The sequence below is a fragment of the Bubalus bubalis genome, chromosome 6 (genome assembly GCF_019923935.1).
Source record: "Bubalus bubalis isolate 160015118507 breed Murrah chromosome 6, NDDB_SH_1, whole genome shotgun sequence".
Taxonomy (NCBI): domain Eukaryota; kingdom Metazoa; phylum Chordata; class Mammalia; order Artiodactyla; family Bovidae; genus Bubalus; species Bubalus bubalis.
Window position 1 is genome coordinate 35,914,396 of NC_059162.1, and position 10,908 is coordinate 35,925,303.

General features: G+C 41.7%; 1 protein-coding gene across 8 annotated transcripts in view; it reads left to right on the plus strand.

Moving 5' to 3' along the window:
• The window catches only part of VAV3 (vav guanine nucleotide exchange factor 3), a 643,747-nt gene extending 638,783 nt beyond the window's left edge, over positions 1-4,964 (plus strand). For all 8 annotated transcript variants that reach the window (XM_044944623.2, XM_044944624.2, XM_044944626.2 and 5 more), the window contains 2 exons: positions 1,897-2,048; positions 2,706-4,964. In XM_044944623.2, coding sequence (XP_044800558.1) covers positions 1,897-2,048; positions 2,706-2,747 — 194 coding nt within the window. In that variant the 3' untranslated portion in view covers positions 2,748-4,964. The remainder of the gene's footprint in view (positions 1-1,896; positions 2,049-2,705) is intronic.
• Positions 4,965-10,908: the final 5,944 nt, after the last annotated feature.

Here is a 10,908-nt window from a genome sequence, read left to right on the forward strand (position 1 = left end):
AGTTTTATGTGTGTGCTCATGTTATATTTCAGTAAGACATTTTTTCTTTCATCAGTTGGAAAGAATTGAGAGGTGAAAGTATAAAGGGAGAATGAAGTGCTTTATAAAACCAGTTTTCTTGAGGATCAGAAATTTTAGTTGGGAAAAGCCAGTGTTCATGTGTTTCCATTAAGAAAATAAATATGACCAAAATCCCAACTTTATCTCCAAATATAAGAACAGAATTTAGTTCACATTGCTTTGAAGGATGACTGTTCATCTGCTTGTGCAGGGCATTCTGGTCTTAATTTCTGTCATTAGCCAGAGAATGTAAGGGCTGTTTACGTGACATGTAGGGAGTACATGACGACTGAATAAAGTATGTTTTCTTACAGATTTTTAAAAATTAACCTGTAAACCCCAATGGAATAATAAAATATAGTACTAGAAGGCCCTTACAAGTCATCTGGTATAGACCTTTCATTTTATAGGTGAGAAGAATGTGGCCCAGAGGGGTTAAGAGAACTGTACAAGGTCGCACAGTTAAGCTGATGATGGGTTTTTCCATCACTGGGGTGTTTTTATGTGCACGACTCTAAGAGTAGTGCCCCAGTAATGGGACGGTTTTCAGTAAGGAAACTATTAAAGTGGTTTGTGTCCGAACAGTAAAATAAAATGACCTATTTTTGCTCCCTTGACAGTTCTGAAATCTACAGCATTGCCATTCGTTTATCTTATGATGGACACCTGGAGACTAAAAAATTTCTATCATTGCAAAGCTCTGGAAAATAGGCCAGAGACCCCAGTGTCCAAGAGGCACGCTTTTCCAGGGTGACAGTCGTAACTGTAGGTGCCTAGGCTCTGGGAGCTGCTGAAAATGTGACGTATGGCACTGCCCATGGTTTTTTTCCTCTCTTATACTTCAGTTTCTCTACCATTTAAGGTTTATAAAGTTCACCAATCCCAGGTGAGTGATTCTCAGAATCACTGAAAATATCATTGAAAATACTTTATAACCCCAAGGAGCAACAGGTAGAGATGTTAATATGAAATGTGTTCTGAAACACCAGAGACGAACAGATGTCTAGCTTGAACTGAATTTTCCTTTCAGGACAGGCAGGTGAGGGCAAAGAAGAGGTTAGCTCCTCTCCTACCATTGGAAAAAAATCTAAGTAGAGGAGGCGAACACCCGGAATCTTGTTTTTGGTTATGTACTTCAGTAAAGATTTTCTATACCATCTGAGCCACCAGGACAGTTCTATTAAGATTTGTTTGAAACAAAGAAGATACATGGATGGTGTTTATTATTTTTTTCTATGAAACATGATTTAAGCTTCTTCACAAGTGAAATTATATATAAAAGAGTAACTGTCTCTAAATAAATTTAACTAAAAAAAAAGGCTATTTGCGGGGAGGAGATGCCATTTGACTAGAAGTGATGACATGGATTCAGTAGGAGCCTTTCAGAGCAAAAAAAAAAAAAGTTGATTGTTTTGAGTCTTAGTTGAGAAGCTTACAAGATAAAAATGTGAAGCTTTTCCATAGACATTTTAGTTAAAAATGGATTACTATGCCATCAATAGGAAATTTATGCTAGTTATTTGAGATTCTGTCACCCTAGATAGTAACTTAGATATTAACCTTTTTTCCCACCAAACTACAAAAACTAGTCCCTGTTTGGAAGTTCCTATGAAGAACATGAACACCAAATAATGAGTCTTTAAACTTTGTGAGCCTGACTGCCGCTGACTGAATTGAAACAGCAGTTCTGCTGCTTTCAAGCCCCTCTGCCATCGTCACTAGTCTGTAATGAAATCACGGCTGTGCATCTTGATAGCATCTATAGCATCCATCTGACTAGCTTCTTATGATTGGTAAAGTGCAAAGCCATTCTGACGCCCCATCATTTCTTTGCAGTGTTAAGTCCAAAGGTGCTGGGCATCGCTATTGCTCGGTATGACTTCTGTGCCAGAGATATGCGAGAACTGTCCCTGCTGAAAGGAGATGTGGTGAAGATTTACACGAAGATGAGTGCGAACGGCTGGTGGAGAGGAGAAGTAAACGGCAGGGTGAGCGTCCCTCTCAGTGTGACCATCATGTAAATGGAGGGGGCTGGGCAGCCACCGGCATCCATGATGGGGGGGTGCCCCTACACCACCTTACAGTTCTCCCCCCGAGTCCTGCTCCACATGGGTGGTGGTCCTTACTGAAATCAGGGACTCCAGAAAAATGCATTGTGTGACTAGGATACTGACATAAAGTTTACTTAGGCAAATTTGATGGCTTCCTATTGGGAAAAGGGTTTAAGAGCATGTCAGTTCTTTTGAGTCTGTAAACTTCTTTTTAAGTCTAGAGCATCAGCTTTATGTGGAGCACAAAATATCTGTGAGAGCCACTGATCTAAATTAGAAAGAGCAGGCATAGGCCCTCTGTCTTTATATCCTGTTCTATAGCAGAGAGAGAGAGCATTAAGTAGTAGAACCCCTTAATTTACATATTTGTGTCCTCGCAGATTAGAACACTGTTGAAGTGTATTTTATTCCACCCTTTCTACCACTCACTCTATTGGGCTTTTAGGAGCAGTTTAAACCAATCCTCTTCATCTGCAGTGGGCATTAAACCCCAGCTTAATTCTGGGTGTTATGAAAATGAAATGCTCTGTTTGTAGAGCCTTTTGAAGTGCTGGCTAGAGTCACATTGCTGTGTTGGTTGCTTTTCCTTTTTAGGTGGGCTGGTTCCCATCCACGTATGTGGAAGAGGACGAATAACTTCCAGTCCAGCGTTGCACTGCGCCAGGAATTTCAGAGAAGGGATTAACAGCAGCCTGTACAGCATTATGAATTCACTCAAGTGTTTAAAAAGCTGCCTTTCTGGCTATTCAACATCTTCCCTCTCTTTCCCCTCCTAAGTCTTAATGCTGGGATTTCTAAAGATGCTGGTACTGACAGATTAATGGCTCGCCTAGAGCTATGCAAGAAACAGCCTGCCCGTCATCGTCAGGGACCAGGGCAAAGCCAAAAGCTTTCTTCCCCCAGAAAGCCCTGAAAGCACATTGGTTCATGTTTCTTTCTATTTCTCCAGTCAGACGTCATGAATGCCAGCCATTAGTAAATGTTTAATGTGTATTTACTTTCTTCTCCTGTGCCATTCTCCAGAATTTTTGATGGTACAAAGAAGCAGAAGTTTAATTTTGCTTTCTTCAGCATGAAGAAAAATGGGAGTTCTGCCAGTGGGGCAGCTTACTGAAAAGGTCCAGCATTACTTGTCTTAAATTGCCCGGCAAGGTGACTCATTGCCTGGCAAACACTTTTACCCACCGCCCCCCCCCCACTACCACCGGTGTTCCTCATGTGAAAGTTTAAGAGGCAAATGCTCAACTTGGCTTTAGTAAGTGACATGTGGGAGGGAGGAGTCAATTATTCATTTGAAAATATAATCTTGATTATATTTGCAAACTTTTTCATAAGAAGACATACCCCCAAAAGTGGATAAAAGAGTATCTTCATGTTAAATCTTTACAACCTTCATGATTTCATAGGGTTATTTTAGAAAATGTAGTACTTCACTTTATGAGATAATCTTGGCTGGGTATGTTTTTTTAGGTAGTTACAAGTAACCTGAGTTAAGGTGCCATTGTTTACATAAACAGACCAACGACTATGATTTATAGTAAGTCATTTCAGAGAAGCAACATTATTAACATATGCCTTTTCCTCCTCCCCGACTCCCCTGCCCAAATGAAAAAGACCTGGGACATACATGCTGATTCCCACATTTTCCTGATGTATTTATAGTAGCACAAACAACCTCGTTGAGGATTTCTGAAGGAAAGCACATTAAGGTCCTTTATGCATTTCGGGGACATAAAGGAGAGTCACTAGACTTTTCCGTTTCTGATCTTATCCACTGTGGGCTCCCAGCACTCACTGAGGCTCTTCCCATCTGAGTCCATTTCTGGGTGTGTATTAACTGGTGGGAAGATAAGTCTGCAGTGCATTTATTTGACCAAGTCTTCACTGTTTATATGAGGAGTCTAAGTACATTTTTCCTGGGATGTACAGAGTGCCCAGTCAAGAGAATCAAGTTAAGACACTAACTTGGCCCTTTCCTGATGAAATATTTTCTCCATAGCAAAAGTCATGTTCTGACAAGACTCAGTGTCTACAGAAAACATTAGAAGCATTAACTGCATAGAGCCAAATTAGGAACATTTAGTTCTGAAATCTTGGATCATCTTTAAAATGAGGTGGGTGCGATTGGCCTTCTCCCCAACCCACTGAGGGCCAGAACTTGATATTTGGTGGATACTTCTCCCTTTAGAGACCCTCGTGGGCTAGGACTTCTCAAATAGGATAGATTCAGGACCTTTACCTCAGAATTATGTAAACTGTGATTGTGTTTTAGAAAAGTTACTTGCTAAAACCAGTTAAGTTTTTGTATATGTGTAAATGATCATGAAATTGAGTTTTATAAGATGTTCTGTATAGTGAAGTTACACACTCAAGGTGTCTCTTGGAGTGGATTCTCTCCCATAAAGTCTTATCTATCTGCAACATTGTGTCTGGGTAATGTTTTGTCTGTTACTGTCTGCCAACTGTTACCAGAGAGCAGCTTCATACAAACTGAAACACTCCCGTGTAAAGTACTGTAGCTTGTGCTGTTTGTTTCTTTTGTTGTTTTCTTAGCAAGTAGACTCCCTCTCTTGCTACATTTCATGGACCTGGGGGTTTCCCAGCAGAGGATATTAGCCTCCCTTTTCATGACCTTACCATTTACATCTTTGTCTATGTTAAATACTTCATATTGGAAACTTTAAATGCTGCAGATTTGTGTAGATTTCTAATACCAAAGACAGAAGTAAATGTTTTCCATATACTTTGTCTTGCCTGTATGCAGCCCTGTGTAATATGGTGAATTAGAGTGGTGTTTCACTTTGTAATATTTTGTAAATATGTCAATATAATAAATAGTTACTACTTGCATTACATCGATTGAGAGCTGAAGTCTTTCCATCGAACAGTTCCATACATAATTCAGCATGTGCAGATCTCATCATAAACACAAGACTAGAAGCCCTGTGATCTGCAATAGTTGCAGATAATATATCATCAACATGCTTACCACGTGCCACACAGTTCTAAATGCTTTATGTGCTCTAATTTACAATAACCCCAGGAGGTATAACCCCATATTATCTCCACTTTTCAGATGAAGGAACAGGCATTTTGAGAGGCTGTAGCTTGACCCACCTTACAGAGCTGGCAAGTGTCAGCGAGTTCCAACTTGGGTGGTCTGACTCCAGAGCCTGTACCACCACACTTAATAGGGGCAAAAGGGTTTCCTTGGTGGCTCAGTGGTAAAAAATCTGCTTGTCAATGCAGGAGACACAGGTTTGATCCCTGAGTCGGGAAGATCCCCTTGAGATGGAAATGGCAACCCACTCCAATATTCTTGCCTGGGAGATCCCATTAGACAGAGAAGCCTGGTGGGCCACAGTCCACAGTTTCGCAGAGTCAACAGGGACAAAAGGGAGATTAGGGATGTCATACTGCATAGTTGAGCAGCTGTGATACCAAAGAGTGGTTTAAATGATTGAAGATGAACACAATTCAGAAACAGTCTCCTATTCCTGCCTCCTAAAAGAGAGCCTCAACTAGATATTGCCTAGAGAGAGAGGTGTCAGAGATTGACCTTTATCTACTTTGATTCAAACTTTCCATAGAAAATGATGAAGTGCTAAGCCAGAGAGACTTGGAGGCAAGTTTCCCTTGGCAGAGCAGGACTGTGGGTTGTCCCCAGTGGTGGAGGCAGGTTGGCTCAGAACAGCAGGGAAACCCATTCCTTCTAGAGAGCAGGGAAGGCCAGTTCCAAGGTAATAGCGTCTGGTTGATGTCACCAGCACACTGCGCTTAGAAATACAAAATCTCCCCTATTTCATTATAGTGTGCTGGGTTACCCTAGTCCTGACTCCCACTGCTTGAAGGGCTGATTCTTTTGGATTTCTCCTCAACATGTTATCATTGATGGGCCTTTAGACCTTGTATCTTATCATCACCACTCTTACCACTACCAATCATGATAAGAACTCCCTATTTATTAGTTTGGAGAAGGAAATGGCAACCCACTCCAGTACTCTTGCCTTGAAAACCCCACGGACGGAGGAGCTAGGTGCATGGGAATAACCCTTATAAATCATTAAAATGTTGTCTTCCATCAAGTAACTGAAGTAAAATATATTGATAATCAGTCTTTAGGTGCCTTGTTTTGTTCTATTTAATTTGACAACTGTACAGAAGAGTGATGAAAGCGTCGCCCCAGACACCAGCATCTCTGGGTTCCCATCCCATCCTCACCACACAGGGGCTCAGCCAATCAGTATAATAACAGCAGGTACTTGATAGGAGGTTGTGGGACTCAACTGAGACTGTACATATAGTGTGATTGCGTCTGGCTTGCCCGGAACCATTTTTACCACTGTCGTCATGGTGGTCACTGTCAGATGGATTTGCTGTCAAATTTGGGTAGTTGCTATATGAATCTTTGAATTCCTTCAGTGTAAATCAGGCTCACTTAGTGGATTAAGGGGTAAAACTACAGATTCTCAATTAGACAGTCTTTCTAGGAATGATGTTAAATCATCTGGTATCATAGAAAGTAGACGTTTTAGCAGTTGCACCTGGGTTCAAACCCCAGCACCACCAGTGACTTTCTGGGCACCAATTTCATCTTCTGTAATAAAGGGATAATTATAAGTGTCTGAGAGAGTTGAAGGATAAACCATAACATATGAAGAAAAAGATGCCAGTAAAGAGCCTGGCACACGGTAGGTACTCAAGAAATGTTGATCCCCTTCCCCTGATGAGTTGTAAAATGCTTAGGGACCAGATTATGGACTGGAAGCTTTCATTTTAAATGCTAAAGCTCATGTTTTCTTACACATAATCACATTTTGAGCATTCAAATTACAGATGGAATAAAAAGGTGTGTGTTCAGGAAGATTAATATTCAAACCCACAAACAACCTCAGAAGTTGAATTTAACAGCTCTACATTATTTTGACCAGGAAAATAGGATTATCACCCATCTCATAATCATCTAGACTTAGTCCGTTAGTCACTTCATTTTTCACTGAAACTAGTTTTCTGGGATTGGTTGAGCTCTGATTAGAAAGGATTGGTTGAGCTCTGATTAGAAATGTTATGCTCTAGCGTCTGGCAGACTTTAAAAAGTATCTTATTGTAAGTAATGAACCAGTCCCTAAAAAAGGTCAAAAGGAATCCTTTCTCAAGTTAGGTGCCATTAGTTAGACAGTATTCAGGGAAATAGTGACAGAAAAATAACTCTTGAAGCACTCCAGGCTGGCTCTGTCAGGAAGTTCCGGAATTTCTAGGCACAAGTACAATCACAGCGACCCAGACATTGAGAGACCTCAGAGCAGAAACAGAATGAACACAAATCTCTCCTCGCCCTGTCTGCTAATGGACACTGGGGTGCATGTTGAGCCCGGGGGTGGGGGGTAAACCCCAGAATAGTGGACCCCCATCTGCTGGTACAGTCCTGGCCCCCTCTCCAGCTGAGCAACCCTGGGGAAAGCACACAGAGCCCCTGAATCGTAGCCTCTGAGAATGAAGGGGTTAACCAGTTGAAAACCATTATTTCTATCTAAGCTCCATGGTTTTATGAAGTTATTCTGGACCACAGAAGAAACAAATGACTTCACCAACGTATAGAGGTGTTAGAATATGCTAGTACTAACTAGGATAGTCAAATCTCTGTTCAGCTGTACTCAAAATTCTTTGCACAATCATTTCGTGGCTGTTAAGTGGCACAGGGGCAGATCTGTGGGTCTGCTGTATGCAGCATGGTACCCTTAGTACCCATCCACTGGCACATGCCAGAAGCCGGGGAATGTTCGTGGAGTGAACAGGTCCCCAGCACTCCTGTGTGGGGACCTGTGGGCAGGCACTGGCCCTAGGTTCTGTGGCTGAAACGCTAAATGTGCTCTGACTTTGACTCGAGCAGTTGAGTTCTGTGTGGATGGTTGCAACTGAACCTCAGAAACCACAGCTCCTTGAGGGGGCACTGGAGACTGGCCAGCTCTTGGCTGCTGTCATGACACCACCACCTTTCTCTCCTGAATTAACTGCTTGGGCATGTGTGCTCTGGACATCACACCACCTGAGCTGCTCCAACAGCACTCTGCAGTTGTTACTGCTCCGTGCCCACAGGAAGCAGAATGCACACGATCTGCATTTAGTACGTTTTCCTTCTGCCGATGATAAAAAAAAAATAAGTATCCCTACATTTGGGATCTGCAGTTCCTGGAATCTTTTCAGACTTCGTCTCACTGAATCTGGCGCAGCACAACCCTGAAAGGCAGGTAGGGCAACCTCCATCTATGAAATGAAAATGCACGGGAACTTCCAATTTCTCAGAATCCCTAAGGCCTTTCTCCAGAGGAACTTCTATCTACACTGTGGGCATTTGCTGACGTCCTAGGTCAAGAGGCAGCACAACTGGGCCAAAATCCTCCTACTTCTTGCTGTCAGCACATACTGATGTGTTTGAAATGTGTCAATAAATCTAATAATGTCTCAAGTCTGATCAGCAAATGCGTTTGGATTTTTCTAGTGATTTGAATGTCCTTGCCTCCATGAGGGTAAATTTTTTGGTTTTTTCCCAATGATAATTTAGGTTTTGTCTCCTCATTTGAATATTTTAAAAAATCTCATCTCATTTAATTCTGAGAATTCAAAGGTTGGTAACACTGCATCTTTGAATCATGAAAACTCTTGTTCTGGTTGAATAACTCTTCTACACAAGAGCTAGAACTAGTTTTTAAAGCAATTGGACCTATTTTAATAGTCTAATCAACCTTTTTGTCTAAGAAACAGCACAGATTAATGGTCAAGGCCTCAAAATTGGACTGTCGGGCTCCAGCACATACTGGCTGAATGACCCTGGGCAAGCTGCCTACACTGCTTCCTCCTCAGCTTCTCTTTAGTTAAGATGGGGTGATGAAGCACCTTATTTCAGACATGAGGCTTAAATGCGGCAACATGTATAAACAGAGCTTTCATATATTTGCATTTTGGCCATTTAATATACAAAAATAAACATTGCAGGCTAAATTCAGATGTGAAAAAAAAAACCTCTTGTATGTATGTATATTTGCCTTTGAAAGAATCATCTTAAGGTAACATTTCACATTAGCAGTCCTTTAAAATTGCTGACCACAAATCAAACACAGCACATGGTATATGAGTTGTCTACGTCCATGTAACAAATGAGTCCAACCCTTATCTATGGAGGACAACAAACACCTATTTTCCCACATTTTCTGTGGGCCAGGAATCAGGGAGGGAATATATTAGTAGGGGTCTCTGGCTCATAATCTCCCATAAGCCCTCGAAACAGTCACCCAGGGCTGCAGTCATCCAACAGCTCAAGTGGGGGAGAGTCAGCTTTCAAGCTCAGTCACGTAGGCCTCTCTACATGACTGACTGACAAGATGGCAGCTGGCTTTTCCCAAAATTGCACCATCCAAGAGGGAGAGAGCAGGAGCACTCAAGGTGTAAGCTAGTCTCTTCATACTTAATCTCAGAAGTAACAGCCCATCACCTCGATCTATTCTATTCCTTAGAAAGTGAGCTACTAAACCACCTCACATTCAAGGGGAAGGAAGGGATTATAAGCAGACAACGTGATCACTGGGGGCCATCTTAGCAACTGGGTAAACTGAAGATCTTTTAAGCCAAGTGTGAGGTTCTCCTGAAGAGCATAGGTTACTTTTGGTGAAATTTAGTTGATTAAAATTTAGTTCTTTGTTTAATGAAAAAAAAAAAGATTAAAAAAATAATTTCCTTTTGATTCCTTAAGTCCATTATTTGTCGTGTTCCAGACTCTGCAGAGAATATAGGCAATAATAAGAGGAATGACTCCTCAGAGGTGCTCATTTTCTGTCCTTTCTCATTTAGGAAATGCCCTTCCTGGGAGTCTGTGCTGGGAAAGGATGAGAGAAAGAGGAGTGTTTTCAGACACATAGGAAGTGGAATCAATCTCACAGTAACAGAAAAGTGAAAACAGCAACCCAGTATGCCATGGAAATATAGCTGCTGAAATTTTAAAATTATAATATCTCCAAGTGTCGGGCAAATCATCCGTTCATTCAGGAAATATACATTGAGCTCCTCTGATGTATTCCACCATTCAAAGGCTTTGAGGATACAACAACAAACCTGCCAGGTCCTACACCTGAGAAGCTCACCTGCTTGCAGATGATAACAAGCAATAAAGAGATACATGGAATTAGGTACTGAGAGGTGTTACTGAAGAAGGAAAAAAGCAAAATAAGTGTTATTCTTCATAGGGTGGTCAAGGAAATTAGTTTTGAACAAAAACCAAATTTAAGTGAGAGAGGAAAAAAAGGTGTGAATATCTATGTGCTTAGAGTTCGTAGAATAGTAAGGTCCAGTATTCTTGTGGACATAATCCCACAGACAGAGGAGCCTGACAGGCTACAGTCCATGGAGTGGCAAAGAGTCAGACATGACTGAGTATGCAAGCAAGGTGCAGTGGGGTTGCAGAGAGTCACAAGGAAGAGAGTAACAGGAGATCATGTCAGAGAGCTTCTTGGGGCAGACTGGGTTGGTCTTGAGGGCCCAGTAATGAGGGAGGTGAGAGCCATTGGAGGCCTTTAAACTGGGCAATGACATGATCCTATGTATATTTCAGAAGCTCACAGAGGATGCTATAGCTGACAGAGCTAAACCTGGGAAATTAACACTCTGCCATTCCTCCATTAGACTTCCCTGGTGGCTCAGTGAAAAATAATCCGCCTGCCAAAGAAGGAGATGCAGGTTCGATCCCCAGGTTGGGAAGATCCCCTGGAGAAGGAATAGGCAACCTTACTCCGGTATTCTTGCCTAG